This window comes from Nerophis lumbriciformis, linkage group LG34 (assembly GCF_033978685.3).
Source record: "Nerophis lumbriciformis linkage group LG34, RoL_Nlum_v2.1, whole genome shotgun sequence".
In the NCBI taxonomy this organism is placed as follows: domain Eukaryota; kingdom Metazoa; phylum Chordata; class Actinopteri; order Syngnathiformes; family Syngnathidae; genus Nerophis; species Nerophis lumbriciformis.
In genome coordinates this window covers 10060638-10081433 of record NC_084581.2, presented here as the reverse complement: position 1 = coordinate 10081433, position 20796 = coordinate 10060638, and the positions used below count along the sequence as shown (strand labels likewise).

General features: G+C 41.7%; 1 protein-coding gene across 2 annotated transcripts in view; it reads right to left on the bottom strand.

The window, feature by feature from the left end:
* The window catches only part of LOC133576296 (kelch-like protein 29), a 490295-nt gene that overhangs the window by 179112 nt on the left and 290387 nt on the right, over window positions 1-20796 (bottom strand). For both annotated transcript variants that reach the window (XM_061929422.1, XM_061929421.1), the window contains one exon: window positions 9019-9501. In XM_061929422.1, coding sequence (XP_061785406.1) covers window positions 9019-9501 — 483 coding nt within the window. The remainder of the gene's footprint in view (window positions 1-9018; window positions 9502-20796) is intronic.

Below are 20796 nucleotides of genomic sequence, written 5' to 3'. Positions count from 1 at the left end.
GGGAAATCGTCGCTTTCTCGTTCCGAATCGCTCTCGCTGCTGGTGGCCATGATTGTAAACAATGTGCGGATGTGAGGAGCTCCACAACCTGTGACGTCACGCTACTCGTCTGCTACTACCGGTAGAGGCAAGGCTTTTTTATCAGCGACCAAAAGTTGCGAACTTTATCGTCGATGTTCTTTACTAAATCCTTTCAGCAAAAATATGGCAATATCGCGAAATGATCAAGTATGACACATAGAATGGACCTGCTGTCCCCGTTTAAATAAGAAAATCGCATTTCAGAAAATGATAAATGATAAATGGGTTATACTTGTATAGCGCTTTTCTACCTTCAAGGTACTCAAAGCGCACATTTCCACATTCACCCATTCACACACACATTCACACACTGATGGCGGGAGCTGGCATGCAAGGTGCTAACCAGCAGCCATCAGGAGCAAGGGGTGAAGTGTCTTGCCCAAGGACACAACGGACGTGACTAGGATGGTAGAAGGTGGGGATTGAACCCCAGTAACCAGCAACCCTCCGATTGATGGCACGGCCACTCTACCAACTTCGCCCGCCGTCTTAATTTTTTAAATTATTGTGACAACTAGGAGTCGCCAAAAAAAAATTACCACTTCATGAAAATAAAAGTATCGTATTTTCTGGACTATAGAGTGCACCAGTATATTAGCTGCACCCACTAAATTTTAGGGGACAAATATGTTTTATATATTTTAGCCGCATCAAATTATAGACTACAGATACATATGTTGTGAAAGGAGTTATTTACACAAAAAGATTCTGTAAATGTTTATTTACATACATTATTGTTTCCAAACAGTGTATGTAACACAGCAGTAAAATGGTTGATTAAACAAAACAGAAGTCATCATCATGGACCCATTAGCAGCGGAAGCTAGCTCTCCAATCAGCTAAATAAACTCAATAACTCCAAAATGACTGCTGAGTTTATTGCTGAATTTGTGAAACTGAAACAACACAAAAAGAATGTCATTGTAAGTTAATAACACAGACACTCGTAAACGTGTTAGCATACTAACTATTGCTAACGATGCTAGGTTCATTACATTACGCTAGCACGTACGAATATGCATGATAACACTCCTACAGAAATCACACATGCGGTTTAGTAAGTATACATAGTCTTAGTTATACTGTAAAACGTACAAACGTTGCTTGGAGTGATCAATAAAAATTTAATCTGAATAAAAACGGCTTGAACAGCCAGAAGACTGAACAGCACTCCGGTTGGGAAAAAAACAAACACTACCGCTATAAAGAAATAAGGACACTGCAGTAACTGCAGTGAGCAAACTTGTCCAAAATATGGCGCCAGAGCACAAACATTAAAACACCCTATTCATTGCTTGTAATTTTTTTTTTTTTTTTTTAAAGTTTTTTTTACTGCTGTCAGCAAAGAAAAATCCCCAAATTAGCCGCACCGTCTTATAAGCTGCAGGGTTCAAAGTTTAGGGAAAAAGTAGCGGCTCGTAGTCCGGAACTTACGGTACTATTATTCGTGCTGATACCGTAACGGATTTCAACATCGGTATCATATCAAAAGTGAAAAAGTCGTATTGGCACACCCCTAATTAACATGGACACCAAATGATGAAATTCACCTCAGAAATGATGTGAAACTGCCAATGCTGAGCATAAATCACAAAAAAAATTATTTACAAATCAAATAAACATAGGTGACTAAATCACATCATAGCCTATGAACCTAAAGACACCGTGAAAAGATGTCCCCTTGTGGCAGTAAGCAGCACAGAGACATCAGAAAAATATTATAAATGCCTATTTAACTAACTGCCAAGTCTCCTATAGTCACTAGGGCCACAGTCTACTTTGGCAAATAACTGCAGAGCATACTTGCCAACCCTCCCGGATTTTCCGGGAGACTCCCGAAATTCAGCGCCTCTCCCGAAAACCTCCCGGGACAAATTTTCTCCCGAAATTCAGGCGGAGTTGGAGGCCACGTCCCCTCCAGCACCATGCGGACCTGAGTGACGTGTTGACAGCCTGTTCTCACGTCCGCTTTCCCACAAAATAAACAGCTAATGATCGAGGGCGAGTTCTTGGTTTCTTATGTGGGTTTATTGTTAGGCAGTTTCATTAACGTCCTCCCAGCGCGGTAACAACACACAACAACAGCAGTCAAGTTTTCGTCTACCGTAAAGCAGTTCGTCTGCCGTAAACAGCAATGTTGTGACACTTTTAAACAGGACAATACTGCCATCTACTGTACATGCATATGTGACCCATACATAATGTGTCACATTTTTGTGTTGATTTATTTATTTTATTTTGTGGTTTGAATTCGTTTTTGGAGCTGTCATTACACATTTATCAGTATTCACATTGGTCAGTAGGGCGTTTCTTCCCAATTGAATGCTATCACTTGCAGACCGGAAGTGTCTTGTCATTCTGATTAGAGCGACCAGTCTGTGAACAATTGAAACGTCCTGTGTGCTTTTTCCTCCTGTATAACAGGTTAGTTTTGGTGAATCAACTCACTGAATAATATCCATGTGATCTTTATAAGTTTAAGTACACATTCTGATGGTGGAGCCTAACTCTAAAGTGTTTGTGAGTTGTAGTTTGTATTTGTGAATGGATCCAGTGCACAGTTGCAGTAATCAATACAAAAAGGCGACGTGAGTGCGCAATGTTTATATAGGAAATTCTGATCCTAATTCAGACTCCCAAATTAGAGCTCCCGTTTTCTTATTGATTTTATAATGTATATTTGTATAATGTGTGTGTTCTGAAATAGTGACAGAGAATAGAACAAGGATGGACAATTCAACCCTTAACTCAACAATGAGTAGACGAGTGTTATGTGTGTGTATATGTGTAAATAAATGAACACTGAAATTCAAATATTTCTTTTATTTATTTATATATATATATATATATATATATATATATATATATATATATATATATATATATATATATATATATATATATATGTGTACTAAAAAAAAAATATATATATATATATATATATAGCTAGAATTCACTGAAAGTCAAGTATTTCTTATATATATATATATATATCTTAACCACGCCCCCCGCCCCACCCCCGACCACGCCCTCCACCCCCCCACCTCCCAAAATCGGAGGTCTCATGGTTGGCAAGTATGCTGCAGAGGTATCTAATTACAGCCTGGTCATAAAACAATGGCCTGTGACTGTAGGTAACCTAGTTTTTATTTTTCAAGCACCCCACAAGGTGGCAGTAAGATGCATAAGAAGTGTCACAGGCAGTTATCATCGTGAAGCTTTATCTAGCTCTGCATGTGCTTTAAACCGTTGTTATTCAGCTGTTGGTGTGAAAGTCACGCGTGTTGCTCTTGTCCTACTTTTCTTTCTTATCACATCATCAGTGCTAATAATGTTGACTGTGCAAGTTTGCAACTATTACAACTTTGGTTCTGCTTCTGCTGTGTTGCGGAATATACTACTGTGTTTTGTGTGTGTGTAGTTTTAATACTATCCAGCTGCTTTTGTCCAAACAGAGTGTGTGTGTGTGTGTGTGTGTGGCACATTGAGGCTCTAGTGATTGGTAGTTCGCGATAGCAATAAGATAGCCATGGCGATAGATGGCTGCAGTATCAGCTTGATTAAATTATAAATATTCTGCACTTTATCCACTTTATACATAAATACAAATAAATGTGTCATGTATTCCAATTCATCTTTGGCCATTCCTATGCATTTATGCCGATCAAGCTCATATGAAAGCGGCTAAGGTCTGGCACGAGCACATATGTGCAGCCCAGACCGACGCACAAAAAGACACGAGCGTTGATGTGCCCACTGAAGCAGAAAGAAAAACAAATTGCTCCCCTTGAAGGCAAAGCCAAATCAAACACAGGGTGCAATTTCTGTCACTGTGCTGTTTGCAGGCTGTCATCTGACAAAGCGTCCACGCCGTCACACCCAAGAGGATGCAGACGCGTACAAACACACACAAACACAGGCCTGCAGTGTGTACGGATTACGGGTAAAAAAAAGCTCCATCAGCGTCTCCACCGTGCGGGCCTCTGCCATCAAACGTCAGCAGAACTCCTCGTCACGTCACCAGCGAGCCGCAGTGTTGTTTCCTCTGGCTCAAACGTGTTAAGAGGCAGCACGGGGACTGGAGAGGAGGCTTGGCTACTTCAGCTCTTCCAACAACCGTGGAATAATGTCACCTATAACGTCACCACATATGGCTATTGCATTCCACTTTTTGCTATTGCATTCCACTTTTTTGGAAGCAAATAAGCCCTTTAAAGTAGGGCATTTGTGATAGCAACATAAACTATGACAATGTTTGCCACAGAACTCTAATCCATCTGTGGAAGTGGCTTGGGGAGGAAAAAATTAACATAATTGGCCATTAGGCATGTGGAGGGGCATCGAAGTGGAGGGGCCTCAAGCACAGGGGGAACCATCGGCTTTGGTAAAGTTTGAAGATTTGTTTTTCTGTAATTGAAATATGTAATTGAAACATTATTCTTGCTCGGCTCTTACCGAAGGCGTTCACAATTTCACATCCTCTTGTTATCTCTCCTGCTCTACTTCTCTGATCTTATCTTGTCTTGTCTTAACCCTCTAAGTGCCTCTCTTCTTGCATTGTTCTCCAAAAATCTAAACATGGAATTGATAAACTGGTCCCTCAACTCATGTTATGTCTACACTAAGCCGGATAACCCCTTAAACGAATAATTATTTAGCCTAAGCCCCGTTTCAGCCACACTAAACCATCGTTTAAGGTCCCCCTCCTCGGACAACTTTTTACATGGGTAAGTGCGCTGTGTATTTCTTGATCTCCGTCTCTTAGCTTTGTATGGACTCATTGATCGTTTACAAACTGAGTTCGGAGAGGAAGTGACGCCAGAAAGACGCCGCCCCAAACAGGAAGTGACGTCAAAAAGAATGCACCACAGCCAGCTTCATAACAAGCGGTTTCGTAACTTGGAGCTAACCACTGGAAATATGAAAGTGAGTCATCCAGACATGCCCGTGTTTCTCCTTCCGTCTATACAGATACTTGTGGAAATCACACATGAATACCTTAAGAGAAAGCGATTACAGATATTTCAGATACAACACTTCTCAGGCGGCAAGAGAACTTTCCAATGTCCGGGTCAGCTGTGATTCTACTTACCAAAAAACTTTGTCCATTTATCGAAGGAGAGACAACGAGAATGCGGGCACCCGTGGATGTGATAAAAAAGGTAGCGTGTGCTTTGTATTACTTGGCCGTCGAGGGAAGACTACGGAAAACAGCGAATGCTTTTGGACTGGCAAAGCAGACTGTATCAGTTATTGTCCGCCATGGACTCAACATCTAGGTCCAGAGTATATAAAGTCACCAAAAAGGAATGGACAATGAAGGTGAAGGCAAAAGAGTGAGGAGTGTCCTGACCAGATATCTAAATCCCTAGTTTGATTGATGTAAAATGTTCTTTATCACATTGATCACGTGTCTAATAAAGATTTGATTAATTTATGATGGCTCAGGTGTGATTCACTACAATAGGGCCCCACAGCACACTGGATTCCAGTTAATTGAAATACCACAACAATGGATATTGTTCAGATAAGTTACATTTAAGAACTTACACACAAAGCAACACTGGAGGTGACTAGGACGTGTGCATTTTCCGCGCATGCGCACTATGTCGCGTTGCGCCGGCGGACGGAGGCGGAGGGGGTCTAAAAACGACCATTGTGTGTGTGGACACGGATAAGGTTAGGTGGGATTTACCCCGGATAACCTTAGCCGGTAGTGTAAACGGGGCCTCAATTGACAAGCACAGGTTCAAGGTAACCTGCCTGTCCTGACGAGACGTTTGCTGCCGGATACATGAGGGACTCTTGGGAGAAGTGGCGTGTCATGTGCCCGACAGTCTTTTTTTCACATTTATTATTTAACAAGATAATGTACAATTATATTATGCATAAAGGGAAGGGGTCAAAGTGCCGGATGTATACAGTGCAAGTTAATACAGCATTCAAAAGCATTATTTAAATACCATACATACATACAGCATACACCCTGATAAAGTACAAGTCAACACACCACTAACATTCGGATGAGGTTCAACCTTCATTGTGCATACAGTACAAGTCCATCACAATTATTCACTTGCATACATCTCTGGTTATCTAAAAAACATGTTTTTGATTGTCTTGTAAAGGGAGTGAGTGAATACGAGCTCAGCAGCTCGGATGGCAGCGTGTTCTACTGTTACACAGCCTTTGAAGAGAAATCAGATTGGTTGAAGGCTGTCCTACATTTTGGGATACTACACTGACCTCTCGTACTACCTCTGATTACTCTTGTGGCCGTATCTGAGGTCTGAATGACAAAATCTCTGAGGATGGAGCCAACTTGTGAACAATTTTGTAGACCATTTGGGTGTATGAGAGAGATATAACCCCTTGTGGGGTGATGGAGACCAGAGCAGCGCCTTGATGGCAGCAGCTTCGAACCGGATGAGAAAGTTATGTACAGGTTTCACTTTTGCATCTCATTTCACGTAACTGTGGTGCAATCAAAGACCCTTGATTAAAGTTACAAACACAGGTGTCAGTAGTTTTTAAAGACTGGGGTGACTTAACTCCGAGAAGATGCACTAATAATAGAATCATTATAACAATGATGTCTCATTATTATTCGTATTACACACTGATGATAATTACATGTGAATCATCTAATATCCATTTCATGTTTTAAAGGAAAACCTGACATATTTATAATCATTATTAAGTGATAATGATTATTTAAAACCGTACTATGGCTACTTAATATTGATTTTAATGGCTTTTTTTGTAAAAACAAAAACAAAACAAAAAATACAACTTATTCTTTCGAACCAGAGCCAAAATATTTAGAAGCTTATCTAAATATGCTCTGGATATGTTAACCTTATCTTTAAAAAGTCAAAAACCTAATTAAGGTGTTCGTATGTGTTCAACTAAATACATGGAACAATTACCTTCTAGTGAATGTAAAGATATCAAGTTTGTGTGTATGGGGCGGCTTTTTTTGGTGGAATTTTACACATCCTTTACAATCCTTATGACAAACAAGAAGACAAAAGTTGTACTTTTATTTTTTCCACTTTAATTTGTAAGAATTGGCTCGTTCTAAGTGGCTAGCAATCAGCTAATGGGATCAGTCCATTCTGTCTCTAACTCACTATAAAAATGCATTAAAAAAACACAAACATTCTGTAATCTGTATAATACCTAAGCTGTAGCGACATTGTTATTGTAAGCGAACACTGAGGAACTCTTTTTCTAACGTAGGAACACATCGCCTTGTGACAGCATGCTACGGCATTTGCTGTTTGATTGCATCGTGCATCCTATTTGTAGTTTTCATGACCAAATTTGGAGGTGCTAATCAGCAGCATGTTTATGGCACATCCATTATAGTCAAGCCAGCACATTTGGAAAAGTTGAGCCTTACTTATGAGCGCTTTTTATCAGGCATGCTTGCTTTGTTGGCATGAAATGATGATGCATGATGCAACGTGATGTCACGTGCAACAAAGTTAGCAAAATATCACGCCGTTTGATTTCACGTAAGTTGGTACCCGGTAGCACTGATGGAATTCAGTTGGTGCCTTCACCTGTAATCTTTTATTCCCTTTGTAATTTGTTTTTCAATACTTATTTCTAATATTACATTTTAATTGGAAATTAAATATATGTTTATTAAAATTTGATTTTGTTTATATTATTTGGTATTTATTTACTTTTATTTACTGCACGGAACGTATCTTTTGCAATTATTGCCATTTTTAGAAGTTTATTTTCTGTAGTTATTAATGTCATACATGTTTGCGTGTGTCCATAATCCACAAACAAAGGTTTTATCTGGCGGGATTAATCAAAATTAATCTTTTTTTAATCTCATTAAATCTTTTTTTTTGAAAGACTATGCCTGGTTAAAAATGAACCAACCAATCATTGCCCTAATGCAAATACAGCAATGAGGAGATATTGCAACATGAGCGGCTTTATCAGAACTGGAACACATGATGTTTTGTACTTTACTCCTACTTGTTGATATGATTGGGCAAATTTAACTTTCATCCACTTTCCAAAAAGTTTCTATCAGCTGCTAACCACGTGGTTTTGTTCAATAGACACTAATTCTAAGATTGGTTCACTCAAAGCGCCCTTCCACATTCTGCAAGTGGTAGTCACCACAGCTGCACTGATCTGAAAGGTTAATGAATTGAAAACCCGTGGGATTGCAACACCTGTCCTGCAACACGGCGGCATCCAAATACCGTAAACGGCATTAAACGAATGCAACGTTCTTGGCCTCTTAGAGGAGGTCAGTGCAGCCGTGCATGCATATGCTTAATGGATCGTGACAGCCTATTTGACGCGCTGCAAGCAAAATAAAAAAAGCTCATTTTACAGAAACCGGGGGCCGAGCCGTCAATCCCGTCTAATTATCCATTTGCAATTCTACCTACAGTCTCATTTCAATGTATCGCAGGCAGGCCACAAAATAATTGCTTTTCTGCAGTCTAGGAGTTCATTTGGCTTTGTTTTATTGATCGCAATGAGTCGGGATGCAGGGCATGTGAGGGTGTGGGGGGTTTAATCTAAATGAAAAGCTTCATTAAATGTGAAAATTGTACAGGGAATCGGCAAACATCTGTTTTCTGGCGTTCCCGCCACGTTGTAAACTCCAAGGTTAAAGGCAAACACAACAGTCAGCTGGCAGGCCGTGAATCACAAACATGGCCGCCACTGAAAGGTGTTTGTGGCCGGAATTTAGCACGCCCTGAGAGGGTTGGCGTGTAAAGATAAACCTGGACTGACGATAGGAATGCTGCAGGTGAGTAGGTGGTCTTGAGAAGTCGCCTTGGTATGTTTCACATTTTAGCCGCCTCTCTGTTCACGAGCATTCCAAGCGATGCCAGCGAGGTTAACGGTAGGAAATCATGGCAGATACGGACAATTAGTAAGGAGGTTATTTACCTTTTGGGTGTCCCGGATCACTGAACTCGTACTTCCCCATCCCGACCGTCCGCAGCATCTGCAGCCCATTAGGTGCGTCCTGACTGTCGACCGAGAGCGGGGCATGGGTGGCGGCCGCCTGCCCGTTGGTGAGAGGCACCGTAGGAAGCTGAATGAGGCCCGGGTGAGAGCTCAAGTGGCCATTGCCCATCATGCTGTGAGGGCCGGGGTGAACCACCTGGGCGGCAGAGGCGTACGGCGGATGGCTGGGCATGCTGAGGACCATGGCGGGCGGCTGAGCGGTGGACTGAGGTGTCAACTGAAAGTGGGCGGTCATGAGCGGGTGCTGCGGGGGTACCGGCGTCTGGATGGAGGGTGTCACCCCGATAATGGGGGACTGGGCGGTTATGCTGTGATTGTAAGAGGGCGGTTGAGAAAGGGCGTAGGTGTGGGGGAGGAGGCTGGGCTGGCTGATGGTGGCGACCGGCGCCACCCAGCTGGGACCTACAGAAGACAAAACAAAACAAATTAATATTCTAAAACTCCTAGACCCTGATACCGGGGGCAGGTGGGTAGCATCTTCATTGCTGTGGTTGGCTTACATCAACATACACATGTTATACACCCACGTAACCGGAACGTCAGCTAACAGTTCAACAAAACCAATACTAAGAAAGCAGAAGATAATTCAAAACAAACAATATTATTGGGCAAAGGTGGAAAGCAAGTCTGAGACCAACTTATGCCATAAATCATTTTATACAACAGAATGCTTGAAACCTGTCAACGTCTCAACGATAACACTTCAAATCTGAGATCATTATTCATGCGTTCGTTACGTCTCGTCTCGACTACTGTAACGTATTATTTTCGGGTCTCCCTATGTCTTGCATTAAAAGATTACAATTGGTACAAAATGCGGCTGCTAGACTTTTGACAAGAACAAGAAAGTTTGATCATATTACGCCTATACTGGCTCACCTGCACTGGCTTCCTGTGCACTTAAGATGAGACTTTAAGGTTTTACTACTTACGTATAAAATACTACACGGTCTAGCTGCGTCCTATCTTGTCGATTGCATTGTACCATATGTCCCGGCAAGAAATCTGCGTTCAAAGAACTCCGGCTTATTAGTGATTCCCAGAGCCCAAAAAAAGTCTGCGGGCTATAGAGCGTTTTCTATTCGGGCTCCAGTACTATGGAATGCCCTCCCGGTAACAATTAGAGATGCTACCTCAGTAGAAGCATTTAAGTCCCATCTTAAAACTCATTTGTATACTCTAGCCTTTAAATAGACCCCCCTTTTAGACCAGTTGATCTGCCGTTTCTTTTCTTTTCTCCTCTGCTCCCCTTTTCCTTGTGGGGGGGGGGGGCACAGGTCCGGTGGCCATGGATGAAGTGCTGGCTGTCCAGAGTCGGGACCCGGGGTGGACCGCTCGCCTGTGCATCGGCTGGGAACATCTCTGCGCTGCTGACCCGTCTCCGCTCGGGATAGTGTCCTGCTGGCCCCACTATGGACTGGACTCTTACTATTATGTTGGATCCACTATGGACTGGACACTCACAATATTATGTCAGACCCACTCGACATCCATTGCATTCGGTCTCCCCTAGAGGGGGCGGGGGGTTACCCACATATGCGGTCCTCTCCAAGGTTTCTCATAGTCATTCACATCGACGTCCCACTGGGGTGAGTTTTTCCTTGCCCTTATGTGGGCTTTGTACCGAGGATGTCGTTGTGGCTTGTGCAGCCCTTTGAGACACTTGTGATTTAGGGCTATATAAATAAACATTGATTGATTGATTGATTGAAATCTTTCAGGTGTTATTCCTTCATCCTTAAACCTAATGGAACTATTAGCTTAGTTTAAGCATGCGGACACAGAAGGAAAGATATTCAGTAACCACCAGCGTCTCCCTTTCACTTTGATACCAAGATCATCTCGTACAGTAGGAAGGGGTTTCCTATGGCCCCATTCGTCGTGGTTTACCTGACACATGAAACATAACAAATTGAGGTGGGGCACTATCCACTTTAACTGCCAGATAGCGTGTTAAATATCTTAAAATGTGTTTTGCGACGATTCCAACTTTGACCACAACGTCAGTTGCTATGTACAGTGGGTCTCATTAATGCTTCAGTCATAGGCAGGATTCTCACAGGAATGAGGCAAAAACACAACCTTACCTACTGCATAGTGGCACTTTCCATCATTTTTAGCAGACTGCATTGAAAATTGATTAACACCCCCACCTTATTTTCAGACGAGATCCACCCAGGAATGGAGCCATATGAATCCCTTCCCTACAGTATATGCAGAAAAACCTCATAATTTCAAATGCGCTTCTGAGCCCAAAGTTAAAGAACATTTGTCAACGCAAAGACTCAAAATGTGTTTGAATATCCATCCATCCATCCATTTTCTACCGCTTATTTTGGGGTCGCGGGGGGCGCTGGAGCCTATCTCAGCTACAATCAGGCGGAAGGCGGGGTACAGCCTGGACAAGTCGCAACCTCATCGCAGGGCGTGTTTGAATATAAAAATTCAATAAAATCACAAATGTCAGCATCAAGTCATGTCAGCATTCACAATCCTTAAGTGAGACAAACAAACATCACAACTCAAGTAAGTCTTTTTGGGGGGCATTCTCTATGTTCTGCATTGCTGCAATAATTGTGACAATTTGTCGTAGGTTGCATTTCTTATTTTATAATGTATTTCGTAGTTATCACTTAATTTACAGAATTAAAATATTGAAATTACTAGTCTGTTCAACTTATAAGTTAAAAAACTCCATAAAAATAAAAAAGCACCGTTTTATTTATTCAAAAAAATTGCATGTTTTCCTTTACATTATTATGTAAATGATACCCATTCTACATAACATACAGTCGTGGTCAAAAGTTGACATACACTTGTAAAGAACATAATGTCATGGCTGTCTTGAGTTTCTAATAATATCTACAACTCTTATTTTTTTTGTGATAGAGTGATTGGAGCACATACTTGTTGGTCACAAAAAACATTCATGAAGTTTGATTCTTTTATGAATTTATTATGGGTCTACTGAAAATGTGACTAAATCATCTGACCACAGAACTTTCCTCCAGAAGGTCTTATCTTTGTCCATGTGATGTCAGATGAAACAAAAATTTAGTTGTTTGGCCACAATACCCAGCAATATGTTTGGAAAGGGAAAAAGTGAGGCCTTTAATCCCAGGAACACCATAACTACCGTCAAGCATGGCGGTGGTAGTATTATGCTCTTGGCCGGTTTTGCTGCCAATGGCACTGGTGCTTTAAAGAGAGTAAATGGGACAATGAAAAAGAAGGATTACCTCCAAATTATTCAGGACAACCCAAAATCATCAGTCGGAGGTTGGGTCTTGGGCGCAGTTGGGTGTTCCAAGAGGACAATGACAACAAACACACGTCAAAGGTGGTAAAGAAATGGCTAAATCAGGCTAGAATTAAGGTTTTAAAATGGCCTTCCCAAAGTCCTGACTTAAACAAGTGGACAATGCTGAAGAAAAAAGTCCATGTCAGTAAACCAACAAATTTAGCTGAACTGCCCCAATTTTGTCAAAAGGAGTGGTTAAAAATTCAAGCAGAAGCTTGCCAGAAGCTTGTGGATGGCTACCAAAAGCGCCTTATTGCAGTGAAACTTGCCAAGGGACATGTAACCAAATATTAACATTGCTGTATGTATACTTTTGACCCAGCAGATTTGGTCACGTTTTCAGTAGACCAATAATACATTCATAAAAGAACCAAACTTCATGAATGTTTTTTGTGACCAACAAGTATGTGCTCCAATCACTCTATCACAAAAAAATAAGAGTTGTAGAAATTCTTGGCAACTCAAGACAGCCATGACATTATGTTCTTTACAAGTGTATGTAAATTTTTGACCACGACTGTACCTACTTACAGCATGTATATAAAACAGTGATTAATTATCTAAGTACAGTGTTATAATATATTATACAGTGTTATATTATATTATATAGTTATGTTATATTTTCCTATATGCAAACATTAAACACTATTTAAAGTGTGTATAATGTTACAGTGGCCAAAAATATTAAACATACTTGTTAAAAGAAACTTCCGCCATGTTTTTAATTCATACTTTGGCCTACTACGCTACTATCTTTTATTGTTGGTCAATATAGTGGTATTTGGAGAGCCAAGTGTTTTCTGAGGTGGTACTTGGTGAAAAAAGTATGAGAACCACTGATCTGCGGTCCCCTTCAAGGTTTCTCATTGCATCCCATTGGGTTGAGTTTTTTCTTGCCCTGATGTAGGATCTGAGCCGAGGATGTCGTTGTGGCTTGTGCAGCCCTTTGAGACACTCGTGATTTAGGGCTATATAAATAAACTTTGATTGATTGATTGATCTATAAGCAACAGGAGAGGGAAAGACAAGTGTTCTTGTATTGTAAATGATTGGCCAAATTGTCCACAAGTGCAGTGTTCTTTTAAGTCATTATAAATGTAAAAATAGTATATTTTCCCACTGCCGAGTTCCCCGAGAGATGTTATAAGACACTTCAGCATGCTAACAGGAAGTTGGTCTTGAAGTTTATTGTGTCTGCATCGTTATTGTTTTGTCTAGTGGTATTAAAGATTGCCATAATTTAGACAACTATTAGCCACCCAGGGTGCACGGGCCCCAATTACACTAAACCATGAAGTTAAGTAGAGAAACACAAAATATGGGCCTGCTGCAAGCCTCACATGAGTTTAAGACCCCTGATCTAAATGATGCATGTTACAGAGCAGAAAGGTAAATGACAAATGGTTTCATTCAAAGTGATTTATAGTCTAATAAACCCACATCGCTGTCATCATGACGCTGCACATCCGCTCTGAAATGCCGACTGATTGGTGGCATTTTTGTGTAAGCCACGGACAAAGCTGAGAACAGGTTTTGACAGGCCGTTTTAAGACTGGTATTAGATGATCAAATAGAGAGAAGAGCGCATGAGAGGACTTTCAAATTGACGGCGCTCCTTCGTGAATCCCAAACGACGCTCAGCTTCGGCTCCGTTTAGCTTTTTCCAACTGGGGTCTGCTTAATTAGCGGCAGACGGGTGGCAAGAAAACTGAAGAAAGAGGTGGAGAAACATAACAGATGCTCGCACGCCGGTGTTCCGTATGCAATTACCACTCAGACACGCTCACAAATGCTCAATTTAGCAAATTGACGCCCTTTGACCAAATAATTTAACATTTTTGACTTTAATAAACTACAGAAATTAGCCTGAGGTTATTCTAAAGACTAAAGTCCGGTACAATGACATCAAGTTGTATTAAAGTTTAGTACAACTATAACTGTTCATTATCAACTGTGCTATTTCTATTGGTATTTGCATTGCTCCATTTGTAGTGCAATAATGTACATTGTCATTTCTGTATTATTATTTATTTCACTAACTGCTTCTTTGCTATCACTTTTACCATTACATTTGTACATATCCTATTTGCTGATGTTGTTCTATTGTTGTTGTTGTTGTTGTGTTTGTTGTTGTTGTTGTTGTCTCTCTGTCTTATCCCCCTCTTGTCCCCACAATTTCAACCTCTGTCTTCCTTTTTTTCTCTTTCTATCCCCTCCTGCTCCGGCCCGGCTGCACCAAATATTAATATAAATCCATTTAATAAAGTCAAATACAAATAAGGCAACAAGAGAAGTATCCCACACTTCAGTAAATGTGTACAGCCGATATGGGCATCTACATCAACAGTAGGATTTGCCTGAGAAGCTGGACAAGACAACAACAAAAAAAATAGTCTACTTTATACTTGCATTATCCTTTCCATCCTTACACTTTCCATCCTTTGTAACTGAGCTACTGTGTGGAACAATTTCCCTTGTGGATCAATAACGTTTGTCTAAGTCTAAGTCTAAAGCGCTTGAATGCATCCTGGGAATAAAAAGCAGTGTTTCTCCACGCCAGACTATTACCGTATTTTTCGGAGTATAAGTCTCTCCGGAGTATAAGTCGCACCTGCCGAAAATGCATAATAAAGAAGGAAAAAAACATATATAAGTCACAAACTATGAAAAAAACTGTGACTTATAGTCCGAAAAATACGTTATATTGTAATTGCTCCATGATAGTCACATGTGATAAACACCACGATTCAAAATAACGCACAGTCACAACCAAGGCGTGCCTTTTTAAAATGACGTGACTGCTATTGTGTGCACGATACAGAGGGCAGATGACAAGCTGAATAAGATAAATGAGGTATGGCTAATTAGCTTTAAAAAAAAAAAAAAAAAAAAAAAGATATACAGAACAAACTGGTTTTTGTAAGCCCCGATTTTCGTAATATTCAGTTTGAACTTGGACAAACAAAGCATCCTGCTATCAGTTGTATCCATACAGGTTGCTAGCATGTTAGTTGTTAGCATGCTCGCTATTACTACCATTGATAGAGTTCCATTGCTTTTGGTCTCCTCCCATTACTAAAATAGGTGTCAGAACTTAACGTTCATAGTATCTTGCTAGCTAGGCACTATAGCTTTACAAAGAGTAGAGGTTATTTTGTTTTTAGGACTAAAGTCCAATACAATCACGGCGGCAACGACCATTGAGGACACCGAGGTCATGTCCTGGGTATTTTTTTTAAGTGACAAAAAAAAGATAATATAATTCACTGCAAATGTACTTGCGTGTGCGCTGTCTCTCTCTCAATATACGATCTTTGGCCAAGCACAGACAACAACACAAGAAGTATACTTCTACTCTAAACATAATCCGATTTGAAATGTGCTATTAACATAACGTTAACATTAAAATATACTGACGTAACTAATGTTGCTTTCACCTGAATGATATTTGTTTGGAAACGCTGTGGGCATAATATTGTTGTCATGTCAGTCAAATTCTGTTCGCCCTAGACACTGAACACGCGCTGTCATAGGGCGCCGTGATCTGTGAGGGGCCCATTTTGCGAGATGTCAAATGTAAATTATTGAATGATAAGGTGCATCATATAAAACGTTACCCCAAACGCATTCCTGGCCACTTCATGCCGTGTCACTGATAAGAATATGGGGACAATTGTTTAAGTTAAAAAGTTAAAGTACCAATGATTGTCACACACACTAAGTGTGGTGAAATTTGTCCTCTGCATTTGACCCATCCCCTTGTTCCACCCCCTGGGAGGTGAGAGGAGCAGTGAGCAGGAGCGGTGGCCGTGCCCGGGAATCATTTTTGGTGATTTAACCCCCAATTCCAACCCTTGATGCTGAGTGCCAAGCAGGGAGGTAATGGGTCCCATTTTTATAGTCTTTGGTATGACTCGATCAGGGTTTGAACTCACCACCTACCGATCTCAGGGCGGACACTCTAACCACTAGGCCACTGAGTCCCTATCGTAAGATTTTTAACGTATGTATTAAAGATGAGAAAATTGTTTAATATGCTAAACTTCAGCATATCATGTTGATTGTCAAAGACATTCGATAATATAACACGTAAATTAATTGTGTTGCTCAAGGTAATATTCAAATACACATGATTTCAGCCTTTCAAAGCGCCTCTTGGACCACCAGTAGTTTTTGTCCTAGGTATTTGTCAAATGCTAGTTACGGCCTTGAATACAATGCATACCAGCACCAACCTTGCTACTCGCTAGCTTTAATATTTTGCATACAACTAGGATTTGACGATTGACCAACCAGCTACTGTAATAAAAGGCATTCCCATGTTATCAAAATATAGCCACCCAGGTTGCTAGTAAGTTAGCTGTTAGCATACTAGCTATTGCTAATGATAGCGTTTCATTTTTATTTTGATATGCAGGTGTCAGGACTCAACGTACATATTGTAGGGCATGATCTACTAAAGGTTTGCGTGTATTAAAACACACAAACTTGATCGAACACGCAAAGCTGATCTACTGAACTGACGCGCAGAGGATTGCGTCAGTTTTGTGCCCAAGGGACTGATTTTATTTAACACTATATTATTATTTATACACCTATAGTGATCACAGAGACAGGTTGTTTTTGTGTTACTGTATGTATTTGTTGTTCTAAAAAATCCCACTTAATATACTTTGGGTAACAACAGTCAATATTTATATTTTTTTAGGGGGGTAACAGTCAATATGTATATTTTTTTCTTATAAAATAAAAGTGAGCTTTTGTTAAACCAAATATTGTGTTTTTTTCCATATACAACAACCTATCTGGATTCGATAAGAGAATCGATAAGGAATCGGTTTGATAAGAGGATTCGATAATGGGCTTGAACTCGATAATTTCTTATCAAACATCATCCCTACATATATACATATATACATATATATATATATATATATATATATATATATATATATATATATATATATATATATATACATACATACATACATACATACATACATACATACATACATATACACATGTATATATATATATATATATATATATATATATATATATATATATACATATATGTATGTATACACACACATACTGTCAGGCCCCCAGCCAAACTTTTTTAACCCAATGCGGCCCCCGAGTCAAAACGTTTGGGACCCCCGGTTTACAGTATATGTTTAGCAAACTGAATTCAAGCAGAATAATGTATGAAGTTCTCAGAGGCAGGTGTCTGTTGTTCATATTTTTAGCTGTCTGAAAACGATGATTATGTTTATGTTGTTTGATTGATTTTGGTCATGTAAAAGCAGGCTGGATGGGAGCAAGGCAGCACCAGTTAGTGTATCTCCCTGACATGTGACTTCTCTATCCTCTTCCAAACCATCATGGCTTCCAGCATGGTGGATAATTTCAGCTTCTCCTTTTCTTTCTTTAGCTCCTAGAGAGGCGCCATTTAGCCTTTGGCCCTTTAGCGTTCAGCTATTTTTGGACTGCAGCAGGCAGGGCTGGCATTAGGCATCAGACATCTTTGGGTCCAATATGGTTCTGTCTTCCCCGCACAGCCTCAGCATCCAGCGCCTCAGGCTAGGAAATGATTGGCTCAGAGAGTCCAGAATGGCAAAACAGAACACTGAAAATGTGTTTGTTTTTTGGTGCGCTTGCTGCTAAACTCCAATAATGATGATGTTGATCTTAGATTGAGGTTAATGAAACTCAGGGAAACTTGTAAACAAACATTTGATATTTTCTGTGCAATAAAGATTGTCATGTCTGTTGATCATGTTTTTGTTTAGTTATGTTCTGCTTAGTTTTTGGACACTTTTTAGTTCGCGTTTTGCACTCGCGCACCTGTCACCGACATGATTAGTGACAGGTGCGCAAGTGCAAAACGTGAGACAGGTGAAACTAATGAGTAGTCATGGTGACCAGGCAAGGGAGTGAAAGCAGGAACTAAAAAGTGTCCAAAAACCAAGCAGAACATACAGTAACTAAACAAAAACATGATCAACAGACATGACAAAGATGCTAAACCAACCCCAACTAAGTAAACATATGCTCAGCTACATAAGCTAGCTTTTTGTTAAAGGTGACAAATAAGTTACTAATGTTTAATTATATCCATCCATCCATTTTCAACCGCTTGTCCCTCTAGGGGTCGTGGAGTGTGCTGGAGCCTATCCCAGCTGCACTCGGGCGGAAGGCGGGGTACACCCTGGACAAGTCGCCACCTCATCGCAGGGTATAAGACAGATAGACAGACAACATATCTAATTAATATTAAATGCAATTTATTTTACGCCAGGGGCCAAAAAAATACAAACTGTGGGCCACAAATGGCCAATGGCCACACTTTGATGAATTGTGGCAATGAAATAAAATGAGGTAGTCAGTGAACAGATGAGAAACACGTTGTGCAAAAATGTGCCTTTAAAACAAATTTTGAGGTCTGCCCTAAGGATAAAGTTTGAAGACATCTTGTCATTATCTTAAATGAAAACATGTCTTTAAACTTTAGATAAGAATGACAAAATTGCATAATTTTTTGAAGACTTAATGAACCTCTTTGGATTTAGACTGGGAGTGTATTGTTGAGGCAATGTCTTTTTTACTATTGGTATTTGAGAGTTGTTCCTCAACTATTTGTTGGGTATTGGGTCTTAATTTATTTTAACATTTTATGTCTAGTTTTTTTAAAATCATTTTAGGGTAATTACAGTTTTATATATGATATATATGGATTATTATACACCAAGGGCCGGATTTACTAAAATCCAAACACTACACCGTAAACAGAGTGTGCTGTAACGACGGGGTCGCATCGTGATGCTGGTGTGGTTCTCCCAAGGATGCAGACGACTTCGGACACAGCTTGCAGGTAGGAATATGATTTATTTAAATATAAATCATACGGTGAATAACAAAAGACATGCACGTAGCACAAAAAGGCAAAAACAAAAGGGCTAGCGTGGGAGCTAGCAAGCCAAAATAGCCTAGCGTGAGAACTAGCAGCTAAAGCACAGGAAATAATCGTCGTCATCAGTTGTGTGGGAACAAACTAGGAAGCCAGACCGAGTGAGGCCAGGGCAAAGACTAAATAGCCCTCTGATTAGTGCCCGGGCAACAGGTGCGCGTCCCGAACACTAACCAGAGGCAGGTGAATGTAATCGGTTGACATGGCAACTGAAAACAAACAAAATCAAGGTGCTGAAAACACGTGACTCAAACATAAACAAACTATGATCCGGGCAGCGGATTGTAACAGTACCCCCCCCTTAAAGGACAGATTCCAGATGTCCCTTGACACAAAATAAAACTAGAACCCAAAAAACAAGAAACAGTTCAAGAGTCAAGGGAGGGCGGAGGAAGGATTTGGTGATGGGTCGCCAGGCCACGTGTCCCCGAATCCACCGGGGAAGAGTCAGGTGGCGGCGGCGAGTGGAACGCCGCTGCCGCAGGCGAGGCGGGCGACCACGGAAAGGCCACATTCGTGGCTGCCGAGAAGGTGGGCGTGAGTGGCGCCAGAAGTTCATCAGCCGGAGAGTTCTAAGTCTATGTCTCTGGTGTCGCTGCTGTTTGCGCCACTGGCGTCCATACACAAACCTCCGAGAGCGTCGCTTGCGCAGCCAGACCACTCGAGGTCGCTGAGACAAGGAGAGATCAGACGTCGCCGTGGAAGCAGGAGGAGTCGACGTCGCCGTGGAGGCAGGAGGAGACGTCGCCGTGGAGGCAGGAGGAGACGTCGTCGCCGTGGAGGCAGGAAGAGACGTTGTCGCCGTGGAGGCAGGAGGAGACGTCGTCGCCGTGGAGGCAGGAGGAGACGTCGTCGCCGTGGAGGCAGGAGGAGACGTCGTCGCCGTGGAGGCAGGAGGAGACGTCGTCGCCGTGGAGGCAGGAGGAGACGTCGTCGCCGCGGCTGCTGGTGCAGGTTCTGGTGCAAGTCTTGGAGCCAGTGCTGGTGTGGGAACCAGCCTTGGAGGCGGCGCTGGTGTGGGAACAAGCCTTGGAGGCGGCGCTGGTGTGGGAACCAGCCTTGGAGCCGGCGCTGGTGTGGGAACCAGCCTTGGAGCCGGCGCTGGTGTGGGAACCAGCCTTGGAGCCCGCGCTGGTGTGGGAACCAGCCTTGGAGCCGGCGCTGGTGTGGGAACCAGCCTTGGAGCCGGCGCTGGTGTGGGAACCAGCCTTGGAGCCGGCGCTGGTGTGGGAACCAGCCTTGGAGCCGGCGCTGGTGTGGGAACCATCCGAGGAGCCGGCGCTGGTGTGGGAACCAGCCGAGGAGCCGGCGCTGGTGTGGGAACCAGCCGAGGAGCCGGCGCTGGTGTGGGAACCAGCCGAGGAGCCGGCGCTGGTGTGGGAACCAGCCGAGGAGCCGGCGCTGGTGTGGGAACCAGCCGAAGAAC